Raw genomic sequence first — 25,642 nt, 5'->3', positions numbered from 1 at the left:
GTGGACTCGGGTGTTAGTTCATCCTGAGGAGGCTGTCGATGTCCTCAGGGTAACAGCCGAGAAATGCAGAGGAGATGAAGACTGTGAAGTAGGAGTCAAGGTCCTTAAGGACTGTGAGGGAGTGCCCAGACATATTGTCAAGGACTTTGGCATGGCATGACTTTTTTTTTTTTTTTAAGATTTTATTTATTTATTTGACAGAGATGACAAGTAGGCAGAGAGGCAGGCAGAGAGAGAGGGGAAAGTAGGCTCCCTGCTAGCAGAGAGCCCGATGCGGGGCTTGATCCCAGGACCCTGGGATCATGACCTGAGCCAAAGGCAGCGGCTTAACCCACTGAGCCACCCAGGCGCCCCTGGTATGACTTTTTTAAGTGGGGAGGGGACGTGCATTTTTAAGAAGCTGATTTAAGTTTTTATTCAAATTCCAGTTAACATACAGTGTTAGTTTTGGGTGTACAGTGTAGTGTGACACTAGACTATGTCACCCGGTGCTCCGCACAAGGGCCCTCCTTAATCCCCAACACCTGTCTAACCCATCTCCTCACCCACCTCCCTTCTGGTAACCAGCAGTTTGTTCTCCATAGTTAGCAGTCTCTTTGTTGGTTTTGAGAAGTGAATTTTAAAATGAAGTTAAGGGGCGCCTGGGTGGCTCAGTGGGTTAAGCCGCTGCCTTCGGCTCAGGTCATGATCTCAGGGTCCTGGGATCGAGTCCCACATCGGGCTCTCTGCTTGGCAGGGAGCCTGTTTCCTCCTCCTCTCTCTCTCTGCCTGCCTTTCTACCTACTTGTGATTTCTCTCTGTCAAATAAATAAATAAAATCTTTAAAAAAAAAAAAAAAAAAAAAAAAAAAAAAAAAAAAAAAAAAAAAAAATAAAATGAAGTTAAAACACTATTCTGGAGTTCTAGCAATGAGTGACCCAGAAACTAGCTGGACCTACAGCATACAACTGCTGCTTCCTCCTGAGGCACAAGATGCCTGCAGACCTCAAGAGAAAGCCGGGGATCAGTGAGGTGGGGAGGGAGACGAAGGAGGGACCGAGAAACAGATGAAAAGCATATGTATGTTTTGGTGGTTGAAACGAATTCCACAGATCATGGCAGGGCAATCGAGAAAGGACATGGCATGGAAGGGTTAAGGTCAGCAGGGACAGGGCAGGAGACTGAACTGCAAAGGTGGGCACACACAGGCAACTAGCTTTGGTGACTATGAAGACGAGCATAAGGCAGGGAACAGAGGCAGCACCATGTGGATGTGAGGAGAGACTCGGGTTTGAGATCTGCTTCCCTACTGCCTTCCTGTGCCGTGTGTGGCTAAGACCTGAGTCACCAAGTCAGCGCGCCTCACGCGAGGGTACTTAGGTGGCAAGTGACAGAAAACCTACTTTAAATTGGCTTAAACAAAAATAAGGATTACCTCCCCTACCTGGAAATTCTGGAGAAAGGTAGCATATTTTAGGGATTGTTTGACTCAGCAACCCAATGATGTCATCAAGGACCCAGTTTCTTTCTCTTTCTCTCCTACCCCTGTTAAGTTAGTGGCTTCATTCTAAGACTGGTTTCGTCTCACGGTCACTATATGAATTACATATAAATATAAACATTGGTATTTCCTTTTACACATCCACAGAGAAAGACTCCCTCTTGTTAGCATTCTCAAAGGTGAGAATATGTCTTTGCTGTAAGCCCAGCAAATCTCTCCTGGAGTCTCATTTGGGTTGAATTTGGTTGACATGTCCAATCCTGAACCCATTCCTGTGGTCTGTAAAATGCCATGTTCTGTCACTGGCTGTGCCAAAAATTACCTGCACTGCCATGTCCCATACCCCCTTCAAACCAAACCAAAACAAAATGAGCCCCATGTTGGGTGTAGAGATTAAATGAATGACTGAATGAATTTTAAAAATACATCCCAAAGGAGGGGGGCATTCAGCTTTTTATTGAGCAGGTTACAGCAGAGTGTGGTCAAAAAGACCAAAGCCCACGTCATCAGCAGACTCCGCGGAGACTTGCTCCCACTTTCTTCTCCAGGGGTGGAGGGGTGGCTCCCTCAGCCCCTGCACTGCTGTTGAGGCTCCTGATGTAGACATTGGCCAGGACCTTTGCAAGCAAACTGGGCCAGAAAGGTTTAACACTGAACCCCCCGCACCCTCCCCCCATTTTAATGAGGGCATCGATCTTCTCCTCACGGACTGTCAGCTTATCACTGTGCAGGATATGCAGGCGGGCTCCGAGACGGAGGCCGTGGTGGGGGCAAGTGCTGCCAGGCCCGGGCCTCGGGCCCGTGCTTGTTGGTGGATGAAGTGACCTTATCTTTGGAAAGACGAGCATCTCAGTGCCTTGGCCTCATTTCTAATGATCACAGTACACACACTTACCCAAATCAGTCCAGCCAAAATGGACTTTTTGTGCTTCATGATGGCCCCAGTGTGCTCTGCCTTTGTGCAGGCTTTTCCTTTGCCTTCACTGTTGCTCTCCTAGCTTTCCTGGCTGAGATCTCTCAGAAGCCAAGTTCAAATGCTTCTTCTTTTAATTTCTTTGCTTCTTCTTTTTTAAAAAATAAAGTTCTATTTCAGTAACCTGTATATCCAATGTGGGGCTTGAACTCATGACCCTGAGATCAAGAGTCAGATGCTCCCCCAACTGAGCCAGCCACGTGCCCCTCAAATGCTTGTTCTGTTGTAGGCTCCACTGGTCTATCCAGGCTCATCCTCTCACTGATAAGGGGCAACCAGTGTTATCTACTAGCGGGCTTGTCTTATTCACTCTAGATTCTCAGGTTGAGGACAGTTCTCCTCCTCCTCCTCATTCTGTATGTGCTCATTTAAAAAATAACGGTGTCCACTGTGCATACAGAGGTGAAGAACAGTGTTCAGTAAGCACTAGCTGAGCTGGTGTACAAATGGGACTCGTGCCGGCTGGTGGGACGCTGGTTAGCAGCGTGAAGCTCTACCGACGACTTGACGTTCTCTAGGTTGATCTTCTGTTTTCGGTGTAACTGTATTTGGCAAAACCCTTGCCTCAGTGGGCCATAAACTCATAGAAAGGCTGCTTCCACTACTAAAGTGAAGGAAAGATCTGAGACAACTTAATGAGACATGTTATAGATTCCTCAGGGGAAACATAATCTCTCTTTGGAATTACTGAGTCATTATAGTTTTAATTCCAGAATCATACAAAGCACTGTCATCTATATTATTATTATTATTATTAAGGGGGGCAGTTGAAGGGAGAGAGAGAATCTCAAACAGATTCCAAGCTGAGTGCAGAGTCTGACGCGGGGCTTGATCTCCCAACCCTGAGAGCATGACCTGAGCTGAAACCAAAAGCTGGACGCTTTACCAACTGAGCCATCCAGGCACCCCATCATATTATTGAGCAGAGTCTTTCATAACTTTGTTTTGCCATGACTCACAGTAAAAGAAAAAAAAAAGCCCTTTCCATTATGACCCAGGTCATATATATTCATTCATTCCTTCACTAAGCACATACTGATCACCTTCCATATGCCAAATACTAGTCTAAGCAGAATACAGTCGTGAACAAAAAGGAAGGGGGAAGAAACACAAATCATGGCCTCAAAGACCTTATGTACTGGTACAACATACAACAAAGAAAATAAGTAAAAGACAAACACACTGAAACAGAATATTCATGAAACAAAACCTATTACAATATCCCATGGAACTCTCATGCTTCCTATTTTTCAAAAAAAAAAAAAAAATTCTGGTCACACTCCATTCAACCATTAGGTTGGCTTCTCATTTCAGTAACAAGCTGAGGTGTGCACTTTGAAAAATACCGGTCTAGACAATTTATAAAACAGGCTGTGTGCTGCTCCTACCTTACAGGCAAGACAGACTGACATGCCCAAGAGAGGTGAAATGAGTTACCCCCATTCCCCTCCAGTCAGGGGGCAGCGACACCGAAGCTTCCCCTCGGGGCTTCTGACTAGTGCGCTGCTTTTCCAGTCAGCGCTGCAGTCCTACCAATGGTCTTAGTCCCTCCTTCTCTTTGATTGTGAGACCAAGACCTTTGACTGCAGCAGCTCTTCCTGCCCTTCCAGGTGAAACCCTACCAGTACTTCCAGGCCCATCTAGACTGGGGAGTGCTGTGGGGGCCTCTTCTGTGGTGTGCTGCACTCGGCCTTCCTTGGCCATTTCGGCTGTCCCACAACAGGCTCCTCTCCACTGTGACCTCCTTCAGAGCAGGTCTCCTCTTTCTCACCCTCCCTCGCCCCCCTCCATACCCTGGTGCTTTACAGAGTGCGTACGCACAAGCACGTATGGAACTGACCGGAATTTGTAAGGGACTCACAGCAGAGGGGCGGGAGGAAGGGCTTCCTAGCCAGGACTGCAGGATTTAACAGTATCTATTTAAAAGGCTAAGAGAGGGGTGCCTGGGTGGCTCAGTGGGTTAAGCCTCTACCTTCGGCTCAGGTCATGATCCCAGGGGCCTGGGATGGAGTCCCGCATAGGGCTCTCTGCTCAGCAGGGAGCCTGCTTCTCCTCATCTCTCTCTCTGTCTCTCTGCCTATTTGTGATCTCTCTCTCTGTCAAATAAATAAATAAAATCTTTAAAAAAAAATAAAAAAATAAAAGGCTAAGAGATTAGAAAAGATACCACTGGAAAAAAAGACCTCTTTACCTAGGTCATAAAAGTCACACATTAGGTAGAGGTTTTAATAGTATAAAAAGTATACAATCCCAATTGTTTATCTCCTCGGCATCAGTAGATAGATATAGAACCATGTGTTGCATAGAAGAGACACTGTCCAAATAATTCAAGAAAGTGAGGGCCACTGTAGAAGGCCCAAGTCAACGCTGGAGGGACCTGAGGCGGGACAGGAGCCAGAGGCCCCTGGGGACCTCCTCAGCCCCAGGGGGTAAGGACACCTTTGCTATGATAGTGACTCTTACAATGGCAATGGTTGTCACCTCACCCAAATGCAGAAAATCAGTTCAAATTCTCAAGAGAAAGAATCTAAATGGCACGGCCAAGTCTAGAATTCTCCACTCCTGCTTTAATTAGTTTGGGTTAACCTCGGGCTGTGCAGTTGGTGCAAATATCTAGGGAAGGAAGGAAAGAAAGTCTTTGAAAAGGGAGATGAACTTCAATTAAATATTGACCCAAACTGGAATTTTAAGTTTAAATTTTATCCTACCACCGGAGATGATGGGGACTCAAGGCTAATCTGAGGTCAATTACAAGTAGTTATATAAAGTACTATATCTGTGACATAGTATAAAATATAATTTCAACCCTTTTACAGGTCAAAAAAATGTAGATTTTAGTTAATGTTAGCTAAGTTTTAGAACAAAGAAATCTATGAGTTTATATATCTGTGAGATAGATAGGCAGACAGAGAGATATAAGGAAAATTGAATTCCTTACTCAGGTTTTTCAGACTTTGTTTTGAATTAGAGATTCTAATTCTCTAGGACTGGGGTAAGGTAGGAGTGCATACTTAAGTGCATACTTAAATAAGCACTCCCGATTCTGTGTCCTATTGAGAAACTTGCTTAACCTAACTCCTTAAAGTAATTAAAAAGGGGCTCAATTTGTATCTGTTTTTATTTTTTTAAAAAGATTTTATTTATTTATTTGACAGACAAAGATCACAAGTAGGTAGAGAGGCAGGCAGAGAGAAAGAGAGAGAGAGAGAAGCAGGCTCCCCGCTGAGCAGAGAGCCCGATGCGGGGCTCCATCCCAGGACCCTGAGACCACGACCTGGGCCGAAGGCAGAGGCTTTAATCCACTGAGCCACCCAGGTGCCCCACATCTGTTTTTAATTAGAACAAAAATGGACAATAAAATGTGGGCACACCATACGTGTACTAACACTAAATAATAAGAGGACGTACGAATTTTTAAATCACATTTCTTATCATTGTTTTTAATCACATTTAGTCACATAATTATAGTAGCATAGGTTTATAAAAGATGTTAAAGACTGGTTGGTAACTTACTCTTAGATTTTCTTTGAAAATGGAGAATAAAGGAGTTAGTCACGAGTTAAAGAATATTTAAGAATGACAAGTTGACTATAAACACAGAAGGTACACTGATAGCAATTCTATAAACAGCAAATATGAATGTAAATCATTTAAGCCTACTGGTTCACATTTTTAAAAGCACCCTCATTTCTTTAAAGTTAAGTACTATTCATGAAAGTCTACTGCGGACAATGATATATTCAATCCACCTAGTTGGGGGGTGGGGGGTGAATTTATGTGACCATCCAATTCAGAGTCTGATTTGGGTTCAAAAATCAAACTGTGTTCCAAAACAGTCACAAGTAGCATCATCAGTTCCTTAGATAATACGGCTTCCAAAACTCTCATCCTCCTGGTGACCCTCCTTTTCTGCTTCGACATATACATGCCTTTCTTTTAAAGGAGCAAAAAAGTATAGAAGTTCACCAAAATTCTGAAAGTCACAGTTCGTATAGCACTAAATGATAGTAGCTTTGGCATCTGATATTATAGTCACTTTTGACAAATCTTTTCTTCATTCTGGGTCAAGGCGAGGTAAAACAGGAAGAATGAGGTTCCCAAAGGCAGAGTCTTGAGTTATGAAGTATCCAGATGAGTGTGCGTGTGCGTGCTAGGGAAGAGTTACCAAAAGAAAGAAAAAAAAAGCAATTAAACTATTAGAAATCACAATTTTCCAAGCAAGGCATTAAAACTACTTGTCCTTTCTGAGTGTTTAAGACCAAATTTACTTTAAAAATCCCGTTCTGCTGCTGCTAATTTTGTTTAAATATACAGGAGATGAACAGTAATAAAGAATTTCTATTAACAAGCTGCACCAGGCACTCATTTATCAGATCACTCTGTCTCCCGTGATTCTCTAAAGTCAATAATGAGTTAAAGAAATGAATTACTTTGTTCCTTGGAGTGGGGAAAACTTGCAGCAAAGATCCCCCAAATTTGCCTTTGATCAACAAAGTAGGAGCTTGAGAAAGAGAGGAGGGTGGGCAAGGGAGTGGATTAGTGGTGACTAAGATCCCAACATTTTGTAGAGAATGTTGAAATGTAAGTAACAGAAGACCACCAGGACCCCCCTCTGTCACTAGAGAAAGAAAAACTGTTTTTAGGTTGCCTTAAGTGAGATGATCTTTTGTCTCTTCCAATTCTGAGGCTCTAAGGTTTAAAAGCATAGGTAATGATGGCTTGTTCAAGCTCTCTGGGAATGTTAGTCAAACTGTCCAAGATCACTGTGATACTAAAACTGTTTATTCCTATGAAGAACAGTATTTTTTTTTTTTAAACTGATAGATGATCACATTCCTATGATAAGAGTGAGACTTTAAGCACTTCCTGAGTTAACAGGTATGCTGACCATTAACAAGAGAATCCAAACAACAATAAACCGGTAAGATTATCCAGGGGTATAACAGCATGACAAATTTGAAAAAAAATATGTATGTACTATTAAACTAGCCCGTTCAGCTTTAAGATCATTCTGTCCATCCAAATATCCTAAACTGTAGGCGAGCATCCCTTGCCAGGTACAGCACCGGATCAATCATGACCATATCCAAACCATAAAAGATACTTTCATAACTGCTGTATTGGTCCTTCAAATCCCTTGGGCATGACTGATCATCAGAAAACCACTGCAGTGATATGCGGAACGTTTTTATTGATGTCGCTCCACCAGAATACAAAATAGGAACTTCCAAGACCCAGGAATTCTCCCATGAGACAAGAATGTCAGTTACCCTTTGCTCACCTGCAAAGCTGCCTTCTGCTGGGCTGCGATATGCTGCTGCTCGGCATGATCCCGGAAGTCCTTATTAAGAGAGGGTCTCGAGAGTGCGATGCTAAAATGGGAATCTTAGTTATCTGCTGTTTAAGTACTTCCTACTTCTGAATCACATTTTTCATTATACATTCTTTACAGCGATTAAAAAAAAAAGGCCTTCCAGAATAAGTCTTTTTTTTTCTTTCTCCCACTGTTTATATTAATTTATATGAAGAAAGCCCATTATTTACTAGAGCTTCAAATTACCTCTATTTTTGGTTATTCTTTGGGATGATCTATGGTCCCCTACTTTCAAACTGCTTTGAGGTACTCCAGTCTATCACAGGCTACATTTATGATGAAGAGGGAAGCACTTTGAAGCAGAAGGTACAGCATGCGAAAAGCCTGGGGCCGAAGACCTTGGTGTGTCTGAAGAAATGAACGGCTCAACAGGACTGGAGGTCAGGGTTGAAAAGGGGTGAAGTGGCTTGGCCGAAAATGACACGGGAGAGAAAGGCAGGTGCCAGGGTATCAAAGGCTTGCGAAATAAATTAAGAAATGTAGACCTTATCCTCAGAGTGAAGAGAGGCTACCAGAGAGTTTAATACAGAGGAGTGACATGATCACAAGTACCACACAAGGACTCCGAAAGACCACTGCTAAGCAGACTGTGCTGGTCTCCTCCTCAACAGCTGTTCGTCTCCCTACCTCCTTGCTCATGGAATCCAAACTTCCTTCAGTTACTGGTCGTCCCTCAGTTCAGGGCTGGCCAGGCTCACCCCTCAGGGAATGAACTCTGACAGCTATAAGACAATGCCGTTCTTCTTGCTGGTTTCTGGTTTACGCAGGGGAAAGATACACAATTCTGGGCAACTAGACTTGCTGGGCAGTCTGCAAGAAGGCTTCTGAGACTCTTACAAAAGGAAGGTAGGACAGGCATCTTTCTGGCTTTGGCCTCTATAGGTGGCTCAGCATAATGTGAAGCTGAGACTATGGCGGTCATATCTGGACCATTAGGGAGCTACTGGCCCACAGAGAAAGGCAGAAAGGAAGGCTGGGGAGAGGCCGGAGCACGGCTCACACTGTCAGCCACTGCACGAAGCCGATCTGGAATGCCAGCTCTTCACGCTCCTGCGAAACATACATCCTCATGTGTACGCCGACTTTCTTGGTTCCTGTTACTTCCAGATTAAAACATTCTAACTGACACAACTATAAATATATTCAGGAGGACTGAAGATGACGGGAAACTCAGGGAGGAAGCAGCCATCGCCATGGAGGCAAGAAATGAGAGTGGCCAGGACGAGGGTGGCATCAGTAGCCATGAAGAAAAACAGGCAGATCTGAGACATGTTTCCAACTATTCACGTAAGGGAATGGCAACTGCTTGGAGATGGACACGAAAGGGAATAAATGAAGTCCACTCTTCTGACACTAGTAACTAGTAGATCAGTGCTACTCACCAAGACAAGAAACCCAAGAACAATAAGTGGTTAGGGAGAGCACAGGAAGGGAAGAGGAGTTCAGCCTGGGACACATGAAGTTTGAAATGCCTAAGGGACATCGAGGTGGAGCTACCCAAGAGGCAGTTTGGGAGTCGGGAGAAAGACTAGACAAAAGTTATCAGCACATAAATAACAGGGTGTGCAAGTGGAGGCACCTGCCCAGTTAAAAGCTCCGCTGAGACAGGAAACTGGCTGTGGGCCCGAACTCAGGAGCATGGACATTCATGAGACAGGCAGTGGAGACATGTCTGCAAAAGAAACCAAGACCATGTGACACTGAGCCAGTGGAAGCTGAGGAAATGGAGTATTTTAAGAAGGACAGAGTGACCAGTGGTGTCAACGCTAAGATGTCTAATAAGAGAAGACCCTCATTCGACCAGATTTGGCTACCATCAGCTTGCACGTGACTGAGGTGGGCACCTCTTCTTAGGAAGGGAGAGAGGGGCTCTCAAGTCAGAATGGAGTATGCTGTGGAGTCAGTAAGTGAGAAAGTAAAGACAAGGATGGACAGCACTTCCAGGAGGTCTGGCTGAAAACGAGGGGCAAGGCAAGGGCAGTGGCTACATGCGATGGAAGAAGGCAGAAACTGAACTCAATAAAGATGAAGCCACCTGTATTTTCCCTGCTTTGCAGACTGCTTAAAAAGTGGGATGCTGACAATTTCAGCAACAAACAAAAACCATACAAACCCTTTTCTTTTTTAAAAAGTACTCTGGGGACCATTAAGTATTCCAGTTAGAAATGAAATAGTTAAGATCTAACCAATTTGTCTAATTTTTTTCAAGAAACATGCATAACATGTAAATTGCAATGTTACAGAGATAAACATCTGCCGACCAACTTGAAGTATTTTGTCCAAGATCTTTTTGATATCACTGAATATAAAAAACACATTATTCTTCAATACCTCGCCCCAGGATGATTAGTTGAGGATTGGTTTTGCATTAGTAATTTTCTCTTCTCTTTGTCCAGTTCTGCCAAGATTGCAACTCTGTTTTTGTTTTGAAAACCTAAAAAAGGGTGGGGGAGGAGAGAGAGAGATAAAAACATTTTAGATCTATTTTTATAAACCCAAGCCATCTAAACACCCAGCAAGCAAACTCTATTCTCTAACAAGATAATGAACCCACTAGTGAGTAGTTCCCCTAGATGGTTACACCATTTTCCTACTGCTTCCCAGCGACTTTACCAGCACAGAACTGTAACCACCAAGGTTTTCAGGAGGAAAACAGCACCAGACATGCTCAGATCCAAACAATATTTCTTTTTCCCAACTGCTTTCATTCAGAAATGACACAGTCTTTCAAGGAACAAGTCAAAGAAGTGCAACTGACTACATAGGAGTTCTGAGAAAGAAATGGAGCATAACAGATGGGACACAAAAGTGTGTATTCTTTATCAAGTACTTAATACTGGGCTTGATTTTGATCTTCAAATTTCATAAGGTCTAGAGCAGAGGGTGCAAAATCCTGGCCCAGGAGCAGCAACCAACTAGGTTTTAAAATCTGAATTAGGGGCACCTGGGTGGCTCAGCTGGTGAAGCATCCTCTCGACGGGAGCTCAGGTCATGATCTCAGGGTCATGAGACCAAGCCCAACATGTTTGGCATCTCACTCAGTGGGGAGTTTGCTTGAGATTCTCTCCCTCCACCCGCCCCCCCCCCGCCATGTGCTCTCTCTAACATTAATTAACTAAGTAAAATCTGAATTAAATGCCAACATGTAAACATTGAAAGAATGTCAAAAAGATCCTCAGATTTCTTGCTTCTCTTGAAACATCTCAAGCACCAGCAACAAGGGATCTGGATACCCCCATGGTAAAAATTAACCAGAACAAAGAAATAATCATCACTATTTTACCACATTAAAAAGACACCGGGCACTCTCTACCTTATTACAGTCCTTATGAGATTTGTATATATGCCTGTGGGCATTTGAGTTTGATCCCTAATTTAAAAGAAAGCACATGGAAAGATAAAAGGCTGGGAAATGAAGCCCAAAGTGAGTTCTCTGTCAAGTGAAGAATGCTTTCCAAGGGAAAGCAGCACTCTCCCATTTGTATATATGAAGATGCATGTATATAAAGCAAGTTACACCACTAGGTATATTCCTAACTATAGGACAAGACTTTTTTCCACTTCTCAGAAGAGGCTAATGTGTTCTTAGAAGATAATTATGTAGTTCCATCTTTGTAGGAATTTAGAGGTACTAGAGATTTGAAATCTGATAGTGTCTAAATATGTGATGAGCAAAATACATAACCACACTCAGAAGTACTGATGTGCTGTTTACAGAAATAAGCTTTCTCTCAAGATTAATTTGTTCGCAAATAATATTTTAGGGTCACAATCAGTAAAAAAAATGTATATACATAGAAATTGTATGTACAAATCATTAAAAAGACTACATGAAGATAATCTGATCAATAATGTTCAGACGAATACAAGCACAACTGAGCTTTTCAATGCGTTGAAGCTTTCCTATTTTTTTTTTTTTTTAAATGTCTATCCTCTGTGACAAGGAACTTTGTAGGGAAAGTACTAGTTGCATGTTTTAGTGCAAGAAAAAAAAAGGAAAAGAAAAGAAAACAAATGTGCCTTGAACATCTTGTCAGAAAGCATGGAGGTTTTGTTTGGTTTGGTTTTAAATATCCAGGGTAGTGCTGAAAGAACGAAGAAGTCAGGCACCTGAGTGGCTCAGTCGGTTAAGCGTCTGCCTTCAGCTCAGGTCCGTGATCTCGGGGTCCTGGGAGGAGTCCCATATTGGGCTCCCTGTTTAGTGGGGAGTCTGTTTTTCCCTCTCCCTCTGCCCTTCCCCCCATTCATGCCCTCTCCCTCCCTCTCTATCAATCAATAAAATGCTTAAAAAAAAAAAAAGAATAAAGAAGTGAACCTGAGGTTAGCCAGGATGTCACAATTGGAACATTAAAAAGAGAATAATAATTATAGCTAAATGGAACAAATTGAGTCAATGATAAGCCATGACTCCATAAGAAGATACAAAAGGGAAAGTTAAAACATAAAAATATAGTTGTAAAGAAGGGTGAAAATAATAATTATTATCATTAACAATTAGGTCAGTTGTAATAATTACAATTAATAATTAGGTTAATGTTAACATTTAGGGATTTATTTCTCCTATTAAGTGTCTGTTTATAAAGTACAGCTGTATACTTTTTGTTTAGGTACACGGAGGAAGGGGTAGATACAGGAAACTGAGGCTAAGCCAAACACTTCCAGAAAAAGCAGTTGTGGGATCAAGAACAAGAGAGGTGGATTCAGCACAGGTTCTCACACACGTGCACTCGCACACGCACAAGCACACACATGCCATTTAAAAGGAGCCCCAGTGGTGATGAGCAGCCATGTCACAGAGACCAAGCAGAGACGGTGAGTCCTAACTGGATGAGTTAGTGAAATTCCTAAAGAGAGCTAACTGTAAGACCTAATGCTCCCTGACCTCTTGGGAGATGAAATGCATTAAATCTTGGCAGTAAAGCTACCAGAAAAGGGCAATTCATAATGAAAACAGAACACAGAAGTATTTCATTTAGGGGCTAACTCCAGGTTGCAAGAAACTAAAAATCTATGAGGTAGCCATGAGCTTAAAGAAATCCCATTAACTCAGCAGGTCAAGTTTAATGATAGAAGGGACCCAATGCACAGCAGCACAGCTTTTAAATCATCTTTAAAGGCATAGCCAAATCTTGTGTTTTGGCTGAGAATCAAACTTATCAAAAAACACTAAATCTTGACTTACCTGAAATTTTGTTTTGTTTTGGTAGTGGTAAGATTACTGTAACCCTAGGAAGGTATAGAAAGATTACTATAATCCTGGGAAAGGACAAAAATAAGAATCTGGGAAGATTATTATAACCCCAGAAGACATAAAAACAAGTACAGAAAGAATAAATTAATTAAGCCTATGGATTAATATTTTTATATAGATTTAAGTGTACTAATTTTGCAATCATTACAAAGTATTACATAATCATTAATTTAATTCTAATTTAAACTGTTACAGAGAATTTAACAAAATAAGCTTATAATCAATTCTAAATGTTTAAAAATTTTTATTTTAGAAGTTACTTTATTAGATGAGTGTAGGTTTAATATACCATTAATTAAATTATGAGCAGTGATGAGTATTTTTCTCCATGCATGACATCCGCTTGGACTTTAAAGAACTCACTGAAGGATTTAAACAAGGGGTCACCGGAGTGGGCTAGCCCATGCCTTGCCTCCCTGGTAAAGACGGGATGGCGCCTGTCTCTGTAGCTCATTTACTGCCCCGTACTCCCACCCAGAAACCCAAGTTTTATCCTTATAACCCCTCCCCCTTACTACCCACATCTACCCAATCACAGAGTCACAGGAATTTCATGTCCTGAATGTCTCAAAAATAACCTCCCTTCTCAACTCCTTTTCCTCAGTCTAACCACACAAAATTATCTTTTGCATAATATTCCAGACCTTAAATGTATATCTACAGACAGCTGAGAGCCACAAAAGCTACTTTACAGAGAAAGGGTATGGTCAGGTCTTCCGGGCGTTTATTTTCTGATCTTGTCTAATGCTCCTGAAATCTATGCTTCCCTCTTGATTTTTTAAAAAACATATTATTACTCTATTTCGCACAAAACGTTTACGTTATAAAAGTATATAAAAGTCGACAGACGGCACTTAGAAAATAATAGCTTTCGAATTTGAAACTTAAGGCACAAACTATATAATCTATCTGTTTATACGAAGCGTAATATTCTATGGGCCCAGCACGCTTCCGCTGCGCAACTCTGCTGAAGCGTAATATTCTACAGTAAGCTAAAGCGTAATATTCTACAGTGAGATTCTCCCACCTTCAGGGTTTATACAAACAAACTCTAACTAGGACATCAATACATAACATTTAATTTTTTTTATTACACTCACTACACAAGATTTTTTTTTTAATCTCTCTTGCCATAATTTAACATTTGACTTTTACATTCTTTTACATATATCATAGCTACACATAACTTTTACATTCTCAGAAGCATGAAGGTGTTAAAGATATATCTAATGTACAGTACTTAATATTCCTTTATAGTTAAAGGAATTTTTTTTCCTAATAAGATTACCTGAGAATAAAGCAGCACACTCTAAAATACTTCTACTTTTAGAATTGTAACCCCATCTCCATTCATAATCATATATATTTTCGTTTCTTCATCCATTCATAGAAACATATAACTCCCACACATTTTTTCGTCACTAAAAAGATTCCTGAGGAACTGGTATCACATCAAACTGCATTTAAAACCTAACAGCTGAAAATCGCTTTACATGAATAGCTCTACCACACTTAAATAAGCACTAACTGGAATTCTTCTTATTGGAAAAAACATCTAAAGCTAAAGAATGAAAACTGTTCTAAAATATTCAAATCCTTTCAAGTGGTTATCCTACAGGCTATATATTTGTCACAACTATATATTAATTCAACGTGTCATACTTAAGATACCTGTTTAGTATTAAAGAAAAGTCACTGTGACACTATTAGTTTACCATGTTTTAAGTTATTTACTGAATCAACATATATTTATTGTGTATTCATCATATACAGGCACTAGATAGGTTCTAAGGATACACATGATAAGCCAAAGCTGGACATGATTCTAGCTCTCCTGGTTCCCAAACAGTCCAGTGAGTGTAGAAATGATCAAATAATTACAGCAATGAATGTATACTTAGAATCTAAGATGAGTGGTATGAAATAAAGAAAGAAAATTCCATAAGCATTTATAACAATCCACTATTGTGGGAATCAACGTTGAATAAATCTGACCTAGTCTGGGAGTAGGGGAGCAGTGAAGGCTTCCAGAGAAAGTAATGCCTGAACTGAATTCACTAGGACAAATAAATAAGTTCGTTGAGGCAGGGAAATAACACTTTCCCGTATCACAAGAGCACTGTAGCTACAGTGTTGAGAACAGGCTAGGCAAGAGGAAACAGGAGACTATGATAGTAGAACAACCTAGAGATGACAAAAGTTGTTACCCGCCAGGGAAATGGAAAGATAGGAACAGATCCAGGAGCTATTCAGGAAGTTCAATCAACAGACTTGGCAGGGTAAATATGAAGTAAGGAGTGGTGAAGAAGGGGTTGTGGATGGCTCCTAGATTTTTGGCTCATATAGTTAAGTGGTGAATTATTTCTACTTCTCTATTGCTGCTGTAACAAATTACTACAAACTTGCTAGTCTCTTAAAACAACACAAATCTATTATCTTAAAAGTTCTGTAGTTCAGTGGTCTTGCTTGGCTAAAATCAAGGGCTGCATTTCTTTCTGGAGCTTCTAGAGAAGAATCTGTTTCCTTGCCTTTCCCAGTTTCTAGAAGCTGCCCGAGTTCCTTGGATCATGGTACCCTTTCTCTGCCTTCAAACCAGCAACACCGTATCTCTCTGACCATAGCTAGGGAGAAAATTTGCTGCTTTTCAGGCCTCCTGTGATCAAAATGGGCCCACCTGGATAATCCAGGATAATCTTCCCATCTCAAGGCCCTTAACCTTAGTCACATGTGCAAAGTTCTTTTTGCCAGAGAAGGTATAACATAGTCGTGGGGATTACGAGGTGAGCATCTTTGGTGGTGGTGGGGAGGCGATCATTTTGCCTACCACACTGCCCAACAATATATGTAATGTGTTCAGTGGTTAAAGCTCAAACCTCATCCAGGGGAGACTGTCTGATGTCTGTCTTAGCAGAATAAAAGCATATAACATTACTAAGTTAATGTGAGTTGAATAGTACCAATAATTAGTCTTTCTGGTATTTTGTTAATGGCAAACACTTCTTGTACCTGGAGAGACTGAAAAATTATTCAGCTTGGGGACCCTGGGTAGCTCAGTGGGTTAAGCCTCTGCCTTCGGCTCAGGTCATGATCTCAGGGTCCTGGGACTAAGCTCCATGTCGGGCTTCCTGCTCAGAAGGGAGTCTGCTTCTCCCTATGCCCCTCTGCTCATGCTCTCGCAAATAAATAAATAAATAAATAAATAAATAAATAAATAAAAAAAATCTTGAAAAAAAATAATTTAACTCTTAGCTACTTTTTGGAATTTACTGAAAATACATATCAAAGGAAAGGAATGAACCCTAATGTCTGGTCAGGGGACCTCCCTGTTTTCAAGTTCTCTCAGAGCTCAAGGACTTAGTCCTTGTGTAAGCCGCTGCCACACTCTACTGGCTAAATAAGATGAGTTATTTTCTGCTCGAACCAACCTGTCCTCATCACTCATTTTTCTTTTCCTCTTACAGATAAAACCCCAGGTCCATTTCATTGCAAAGATTTTCTGCTTAATAACAGATGCAGAAGAAATACAAAGATTTAGAAGTCTTTTGCCTCTATTCTGGAGCTGCCAATTTTTCTCTTAGATGCTATAATTAGAATATTCTTTTTTTTTTAAACTTTTTTAAAAAAAAAATTATATATATTTATTTGACAGAGAAAGAGACAGCAAGAGAGGGAACATAAGCAGGGGGAGTGGGCTAGGGAGACAGGCTTCCAGCACAGCAGGGAGTCCGAGACAGGCGTCCTATCAATCCCAGAACCCTGCGGTCATGACCTGAGCCGAAGGCAGATGCTTAATGACTGAGCCACCCAGGCGCCCCATAATTATAATGTTCTAATCCCTCAGCTAAAGTGCAGTATGAAAAAACAATGAACAGGGTACTGGGGCAGAGAATCAATCTGACTTCTCATATCAGTACTACCAGTTACTACTTCATATTGGGAAATTATCTCAGGAGTCCGGACCAGTGGAGACAATAGTAACAACTCTGAACGGTGGTTACATGAAGTACAGAAAATCAAAGTATAATATCTAGCATACAGTGTGCCATGTGGTAAGTGCTAGCTATCACTATCACTGTTAGTTAGTTAACATCACTAGACTCTTCTCAGCCCCATTGTGCCAACTCACTTTCAGTGAATAGTTTTTCATTACAAAGAATACAGCTGATGAGCATGCAGCTTTCTAGGGTTACACTCACAGGACAGGCCTCCAGGCCAGTCTCAGTGGGCCGGGGGAGCTCAAGCCTTCTCCCAACGATACACAAGGATCCGAAGATGCTTTACAACATATTCTGCCTCAACTCAATTTCATTCCTAATTCAGCCTGGGGCCTACAGATCATTCCTAGCACACCAGAAAAATACAGCACTCTGCCTCTACAGCTAAATATGAAACAAAAGGAAATCTAGCTTTAAAAATCTACTGTAAATTGCATCATCTTTGCAATCTTTAAAAAAAAGTACAAATACAAGAGTTTTAAATTATTTTTACGCATAGCATAAATTTTAATTTACATTTACTTTACATCTTAATTGAGAGGTAGCATACCTTGCTTTTCTTTTGCACCATAGATGGCCTGGGGTAAGACTTAGTATTTGGGCCCCGAGGCCAAGCAAGACACCTCCACCTCCAAGAGCTATGCCATCCCACTCCTACACAGTACCCTGAAATCACACCTAAGAGCATCTAGAATGGCCCAAGTCAAAAGTTCCTACCACCTGATCTGCAGGACTTAGAGTTATTCCTGCAAACATTTTAAGATCACTAGAAAATAAAAGAATCAAAGAAAATAATTCACATTTCTTACTCAGTATTTCACTAGGTTTCTGTGTCTGAAATCAGGTGCCACCACAAGATCATAGAACCTTGATATTTACAAGTAATGAAAGATTCTTTACATAGTACGTTGGCCAAATTCCAGTTTGAGAATCTGCCTCTACATATTAAAACTCTCAAAATGTTACTTATCAAGCAGGTAGTTATTAAGAACCAACCAAATGTTCCATACTACGATGGATGATAAGGAGGAGACTTCAGTGACTGTGCCAAGAGCTTATGAAATTTAGCAGTCCTGATTGCTACCACAGTATGACACACTGTTAGATCTGCTAGTGGGGCTCAGTGAACACAATGGGATTCTGTCTCCTCACCAGGGATCCTAACAAATTGCAGTGTACAGATCAGGATTTCTTTTTTCAAGTCATGGTCCTTTCAGCTATTGTTTTAAGATAATTATGGCACCTGGCATTCAATCTCTGTATTAAGTAGCTCCTATACATATGAAGGGTACAGAAATAATTTAATATAGAAAGCAAAATGCGAAAGAGCCAAACAAATTAGAATTTTAAATTTTTCACTGGGACTCTATAGAGCATAATATGGACTCCCTCTGCTGGTGCCTAACAGCAGCTCAGGACACCAAAAAAAAAAAAAAAAAAAAAAAAAAAAAAAAATCACTGACAAAAGAACAACAGAAGCCAAAGGCTAATCTCAATTCAATTCTATTTAGATTGGAGGATGTTTCACAGCAGATATATTTATGGACCAATCAAAGACAACTCTAAAGAAGATTGCATTTTATTGCAAATGCTTAAAAAAAAAAAAACGGCAAATTGTAAATCTCAATTATTGTGCTATTAAAACAGATAGATAATTTAAAATTTATTTTCATCTGGACTGCATTGTGTGATTTTTAGCAGCATATTTTCACTCTAAAATAGACGTCTCTTTGTTTTCATTTTGGTTCAAATTAAATTCTTTTTCATCTGATAACTTCACAAAAAGAACAGATCAAAGATCAGAAGCAAATGTTGACCTGTGATTAATCCACAGAGCACACAAATCACACAGGGTTATTTGAAAGAACAGAATGGTATTAGATAGTTACAATGATCACCACAGCTCGCTTTTCACAATACTATATTTCTATAAAGCTCATGAACGTTTAGTGTGCCCTAAATGCAACAAATATACGAAAACAGATTTACATATAATGAAACAGCAGACTTCCAACTTCCAGTAGTAGCAGAGTAGTTGGTTAGAAAAACCCTGTCACAGTATAATTACAAATTTTGGACAAAAGATGAAAAATTCATCTTACAAATTAAGATAACTAGAAAATAGTAAAGACTAGATAACTAGAAGATAACTAGATAAGACAACTAGAAAGCAGTAGAGACTGACCAAAATCAGTTGAGGGAGAAACCTCAACTCCTGAGTTTGGGAATTTGCGACATTTTGTTCGATCCACAAACAGTTCGGATGGCCTCACCTTACTGGCTCTGAGTTGTCAGAGGACAGTTCAGGGCTGGCAGAGGAGCCAGAAAATGAGGGGAGAAACCCAAAAGGGAAAGGCAGAAGGAGTAAAGTCCAAAACGTGCCTATACAATCCGCCCAGCATTTCTGTTTCCTGCAAAAACTACACATGGAGACCCCCCGGGGGATCCAAGTAGGCAGCAACTGGAAGCTGAAAAGACTGAGCAGAGATTTCAGCTAGAGCCCAACACAAGGAAGACGAGAGTTTGCAATGTGAGTTGAGGCTTGCATTTGCTAGAACAGAAACCACATTTCAGAGCAATACAAAAGAATCCAGAGTTTCTACAATATATTAGTAATATCCACTATCCAGTAATCAAACACTAAGTATAGCAAGAAAAAGGTGACCCACACTAATAAATAAAGCCTCTGCCTTCGGCTCAGGTCATGATTACAGGGTCCTGGGGTGGAGCCGGCATCGGGCTCTCTGCTCAGTGGGGGACTGCTTCTTCCTCTCTCTCTCAGCCTGCCTCTGCCTACTTGTGATCTGTCAAATAAATAAATAATCTTTAAAGAAAAAAAAAAAAAAGGAAAGAAAACAACTCCAAGAGGATCCAGATGATGCAATTAGCAGTGACAAAAGACCTGTATCTAGACTCTATAAAAAAGGAAAACTTAATGATAAAAATAAACCAATTAAAAAAAAAAAAGAGCAAAAGACTTAAGTTAAAAAATAAAAAAGGTTTACAATGGCCAGTAGGTAAAAAAAAAAAAGAGTTCAACATTTGTCAACAGGGAAATGCAAGTTAATACTATAATGAGATGTCACTTTGCCATTGAAATGGCTAAAATTAAGACAACCTATAACACTACACACAGAGCACCCAGAATTTTCACATATTGCCAGAGGGCATATAAATTAGTACAGCCAGTCTGGGAAAAGGTTTGGCAGTTTTTTCAAAATGTTAACAATGTACTCAGCTATTAATCCAAATATCTACAAAAAGACTTATAAACAAATATTCAAAGCAGCTGTATTCACAATGGCCAACACTGAGACAACCAGAGAATGAATTTTTAAAAAATGGTGGTGAATACATACAGTAGAGCACTACTCCCCAAGAAACAATAAACTACCAACACATGGCACAACACGGATGAAACTCACAGTTTAGTGAGTTTAGTGAGAAGCTGGATACAAACAAGTACACACTGCACGACTACATTTATATGAAGTTTAAGCGAGACAAAACTAAGGTAAAAAAATCAGGACAGAGATAAGTAATAAAAAATATGGGTCAAATGAGTTTAGAATTGATAGGGAAAGGAAATAGAGGTTTGCTTCAAGTTTTGAAACAGGACGTAACTTACCAAGTGGGATTTAATACTTTCTGAAGATTAAATTTTACTTTTTAAAACTTACTTTTTTAATTTATTTTTTTCAGTGTCCCATAAAACTTATTTTTAAATAAAAACTTCTCTAGGATGTTTCTGACCTGATATGCTTTAGAGAGCTTCTAAACAGAGGTGATATGTATCAAAGTTTGTAGAGCAAATGAAGATAAAGGCATGAATATTGCCTGGTGACAATATAACCTCTTTATTTTTTTAAAGATGTTATTTATTTCACAGACAGAGATCACAAGTAGGCAGAGAGGCAGGCAGAAAGAGAGAGAGAAAGGGAAGCAGTCTCCCCGCTGAGCAGAGAGCCCGACTCAGGACTCGATCCCAGGACCCCGGGATCACAACCTGAGGCGAAAGCAGAGGCTTTAACCCACTGAGCCACCCAGGCACCCAATATAATCTCTTTATATTTCAAGTAGAAGAGATTTTGATTTCAAGTAGAAGAGAACACAGATGTCAGAGGAGGGCCTAAGACTTACAGTGTGGATAATCTTTTTATTTTATTTTATTGTTTTTAATATTTTATTTATCTGTCAGAGAGAGAGAGAGAGAGAGGCTGTGCACATGAGTAGGGGGAGGGGCAGAGGGAGAAGCAGGCTCAGAGCTGAGCAAAGAGCCTGAAGTGGGATTCCATCTCAGGACCCTGGGATCATGACCTGAGCTGAAAGCAGGTTAACCAACTGAGCCTCCTGGGGGTGCCTTTTTTTTTTTTTTTAAAGAATTTTACTTATTTATCTGAGAGAGAGAGAGTAGAGCAAGAGAAAGAGAGAGCACAAGCAGGGGGAAGGGGCAGAAGGAGAGGGAGAAGCAGACTCCCCGATGAGCAGGGAGCCTGATGTGGAGTTCAACCCTAGGAACCCTGCAATCATCACCTGAGTTGAAGGCAGATGCTTAACCATCTGAGCCACTGAGGCACCCCAGGTGTGAATAATTTCAATTTTTTATTAACATATAATGTATTATTTGCCCCAGGGGTACAAGTCTGTGAATCGTCAGGCTTGCACACTTCACAGGACTCACCATAGCACATATCCTCCAGTGTGAATAATTTTTTTTTTTTTTAGATTTTTTTTAAAATTTATTTATTTGACAGAGAGAAATCACAAGTAGACGGAGAGGCAGGCAGAGAGAGAGAGGGAAGCAGGCTCCCCGCCGAGCAGAGAGCCCGACGCGGGACTCTGATCCCAGGACCCTGAGATCATGACCCGAGCCGAAGGCAGCAGCTCAACCCACTGAGCCACCCAGGCGCCCCAAGTGTGAATAATTTTAACACAAATTAAAAAATAGGATTAATAGCTATTAAGAATATTATATATCTGATACAATGTTGGACTTACTTCAAATACAGGATTTTTACTTTGCTATTAATTTTTTATTCTGACTACAGTAACTGCCCTATCCCAACTTTCTATTAAAACATGTTTATTAAACGAGGGAAAAGTTCCTGGTAATAACAAGTTCCAGCATGCATTACCTTGTCCTGAAGGGTTTGCTGCCATATCTTCCTATTTTGTTTCAGCTATGCTCAGTGGCAACTGGTCAGCACTTTACAGTCCCCTGTAGAAAATTATGTGTATACATATATAAAATATACCATACTTTAGTAACAAACTAAAAGTTGTCAGGAACAGCTAACCTCCCTACAATGAAACGTTTTCAGTTTTTTTTTACCTCTTCAGAAATATGCATCTGAAAAGTGTACAGACTAAATCACAAATTTAAATTCTGCAAGTCCCTCAAGTATTTAATTAATTAGTATTTAATTAAGTATTTAATTAATTAGTATTTAATTAAGTATTTAATTAGAACATTAAAGTTCAATGTTTACTCTTGGCGATAAACCAACATTTAGCATAGCATTAAAGTTCAATGTTTACTCTTGCAGATACCAACATTCAGCATTGCTGTCTTTAATATTACAATGTATTACATTACATTGTATTTACCAAACACTATTGATACAATGTATCAACCAACTGATAGCATCAATACAATCAGTGCTAGACAGGAAAACAAACAAACTAACAAAAATTCCTCGATGGTCCTTCTTTATTCACTTAAAAAATATATCCAGCAACTACTATGTATACTGAAAGCTAAAAAGGAAAACGCGCCTAGAATTCATTAAGTACATACTCGGCACCATACACTGTGTAAGATGCTTGAAATTCTTTTATTTATCACCACTTTATAGATGGGGAGATCCGTGCCCAAAGCCACAAAGCTAGTAAGAATACTTTGGGCTGTTAGTTTCCCAACTTTGTGGGTTTTGTATCAGGCCTTGGGGAGATCGCAAATGAGCAAGACCCTACCCCTCAAGGGACACAGAGTTCCAGCGGGAAAATATACTCTCATTCAAACAACCCTACTGAAGAGTTTAACAAACGCGCTCTTTAAAAGGCGCCAACAGTGCTCCGGAAGCAGAGAGGAACTGATTCTATTGGCGTGATGAGGGATGCCTTAGGGGAACCCGGGAAAAGTACAAGGGCTGGCAAACAGATTTCGGTTTTGAACAAAATATCCTTAGGTGCTCCTGCAGAAGCGCAGGGCGAGCCAAGCCGGTTGGGAGAAGAGGAAAGAGGGCCATCTAGTGAACGGAAACGTAAAGCAGGGATGTGACAGGGCGGCACCTGCTTCTCAAAGGGTCCTTGCAGGAGGGCGTGGAGCGCAGGCTGGGCGGGGGCTGCGGCCGACAGCATCCCGAGCAAGGGAAGTGAGGAAGGTGGGGAGGCGGCTACCCTATGGCAACAAAGACAGCAGCAGCAGATCAGCGCCGGGACCACACACTTCCCTCCCCCGCCGCCGTCAGGCGTTCCTACTTACCAGGGCCAAGAGAGCACCCAGGAGCCTCCTTGCGGTCCGATCGCTCTCTCAAAGGGGGCGCGACCACTTAGAGACCTGCAAACAGAGCCCAACTTGCGGCTCTACAACCTTCCCGCCCCCGCTGCGCTTCCGCCTCCTGCCTGACGTACACCGAAGGGAGCGGAAGTTCCGCCTCCCGCATGCGTCCAGCGGCAGCTGCCCGCAGCGATCCGTGTTTTAACTGCAGCCCCGTGCATAAGGCCACTTCCTTTCCGAAGAGTGGCAGCCGAAGAGGCGCATGGGAGATGCAGGCTGTGCTGTTGGGGGCGGAGCCCGGGTAGGGCGGGCCCAGGAGGGGCGGGCCCAGGCGGGGCGTGGAGACGCTTGCCGCTGACTATGCGGGCAGGGGCGGGGCCGACACTAGCCGGGTCCCTAGCACCGCGAGTTACCCTTTTTTCGAGGCCATTATGGTTCAGAGAAAAGTCTCCAGCCCGGCGGGGCCTGAGACGATAGGAATGCACTTCCCCTGGGATGAGGGGAGGGCCAAACTTCACAGGCTGGGCAGCCTTTCGAGATTGAACAACCATCTGGGGTTGTGCGCCCACACACATCCTCAAATCCCAGGGATTTGTTTTTGTTTTAATAGTTCGTGTAATTATACATAAGAAAAGCACAAAACGTGCAGAAATGTTTGCTACTGTGCGATCATGTGTTCAAGAAATGGCTGTGTCACATCTCAATACACGAAGACCCTTCTGGTGGGTTCACTGCTGCGTGATTCTCGTGCGTTGGATCGACGTATTTACATTGAAAGGTAACCGTGTACTGGCGTGCGTCACCTGTTCTGTGGTCGGTAACCCCGGTTACGCACATTTTCTAGAATTTGAACTTATGTTCTTAACAATCGGTATTTGCTCAAGTGGTAAATGTTTGTAATGCACAATTTTGTTGTGCACGGATCTAGGACTGAAGTCATAACACTACCAAGCATTTATTGAGTGGCTTCCGCACGCTAGGTTCTTGTGCATCAGCTCCGGTCCTGTCATTTCCTGATGTATGTATGATGTATATTTACATATTCACCTATGAAGCTCAGAAATGTTGAATTACTTTAGGTCAAGTGGCAAGCTGAGTTTCAGAGGAGTGAATGTTTGCCAGATGCTAAGGCCCACATTCTTAGATCCCACACGTTGTCTCTACTCTGCAGGAAGGAATTCCTTTGAGGCCAGGTCTTGTTGACATCTTTAATACAGATATAAAGTATAATACTTAAGCCTTCTGAGAGTTGGCCAGGGCTGCTTTTCAATTAAGAGGCCTTCCTGAGGTGCGCCTGGTCGACTCAGTTGAAAGAGCATGTGACTCTTGATCTGCAGGTCATGAGTTTGAGTCCCATGTTGGGTGTAGAGATTACTTAAAAAAATAATAATAATAAAACAAAATATTTACCAAAAAAGGGGAGGTATTTTTGAATCCTGGGCTGACTGAAAAGACAACTGGGATATATATGGCTGACAAAACCTTAATGAAATTATTTTGGTTTAAGGTGGTCTGACTAGGGGCGCCTGGGTGGCTCAGTGGGTTAAGCCGCTGCCTTCGGCTCAGGTCATGATCTCAGGGTCCTGGGATCGAGTCCCGCATCGAGCTCTCGGCTCAGCAGGGAGCCTGCTTCTCTCTCTCTCTCTGCCTGCCTCTCCGACTACTTGTGATTTCTCTCTGTCAAATAAATAAATAAAATCTTAAAAAAAAAAAAAAAGGTGGTCTGACTAGACAATACAGAAACCAAGGCATAAGAAAGCTCCTAAGTCTGATTTCTTTGTTTTTAAAAAATGTTTATTTAAATTCCAGTTAACATACAGGGTAGTATTAGTTTCAAGTGTAGGATTTAGGATTCATCACTTACATACAACATGCAGGGCTCATCACAAGTGCCCTCCTTAATGCCTGTCCCCCATTTGGCCCATCCCCCACTCACCTCCCTCCAGCAGGCCTCAGTTTGTTCTCTGTAGTTAAGACTGTTTTCTGGTTTGCCTCTCTCCTTGCCCCTTCCCATGTTCATCTCTTTCTTAAGTTTCTTAAATTTCACATATGTGTCTTTGTCTTTCTCTG

At 41.4% G+C, this 25,642-nt stretch overlaps 1 protein-coding gene across 2 annotated transcripts; it reads right to left on the bottom strand.

Moving 5' to 3' along the window:
• Nucleotides 1-5,862: 5,862 nt before the first annotated feature.
• INIP (INTS3 and NABP interacting protein) lies at nt 5,863-23,725 on the bottom strand. Of its 2 annotated transcripts, XM_059142065.1 has the most exons (6): nt 23,558-23,725; nt 22,209-22,291; nt 13,010-13,053; nt 10,159-10,261; nt 7,735-7,825; nt 5,863-6,603 (listed from the first exon to the last, which is right to left on the bottom strand). In XM_059142065.1, the coding sequence occupies exons 4-6, from the start codon at nt 10,194-10,196 to the stop codon at nt 6,508-6,510; spliced, it is 225 nt and encodes a 74-aa protein (XP_058998048.1). In that variant the 5' UTR covers nt 10,197-10,261; nt 13,010-13,053; nt 22,209-22,291; nt 23,558-23,725; the 3' UTR covers nt 5,863-6,507. The 2 variants fall into 2 exon arrangements, with proteins under 2 accessions (XP_058998048.1, XP_058998047.1); XM_059142064.1 differs by lacking the exon at nt 13,010-13,053 and having other exon boundaries at nt 23,558-23,724.
• Nucleotides 23,726-25,642: the final 1,917 nt, after the last annotated feature.

The sequence above is a fragment of the Mustela lutreola genome, chromosome 12, assembly GCF_030435805.1.
Source record: "Mustela lutreola isolate mMusLut2 chromosome 12, mMusLut2.pri, whole genome shotgun sequence".
Taxonomy (NCBI): domain Eukaryota; kingdom Metazoa; phylum Chordata; class Mammalia; order Carnivora; family Mustelidae; genus Mustela; species Mustela lutreola.
Note: the sequence above shows the minus strand (reverse complement) of the source record. Positions and strands in the feature narration are given on the sequence as shown.

Coding starts and splice junctions, on each gene's coding strand:
- INIP (XM_059142064.1), bottom strand. CDS start 22,233: ATGGCAGCAAACCCTTCAGGACAAG. Junction 7,826..10,158: donor ACTAATCATCCTGGGGCGAG/GTATTGAAGAAT, acceptor TTCCCATTTTAG/CATCGCACTCTCGAGACCCT. Junction 6,604..7,734: donor AGCAGAAGGCAGCTTTGCAG/GTGAGCAAAGGG, acceptor ACTCTTCCCTAG/CACGCACACGCACACTCATC.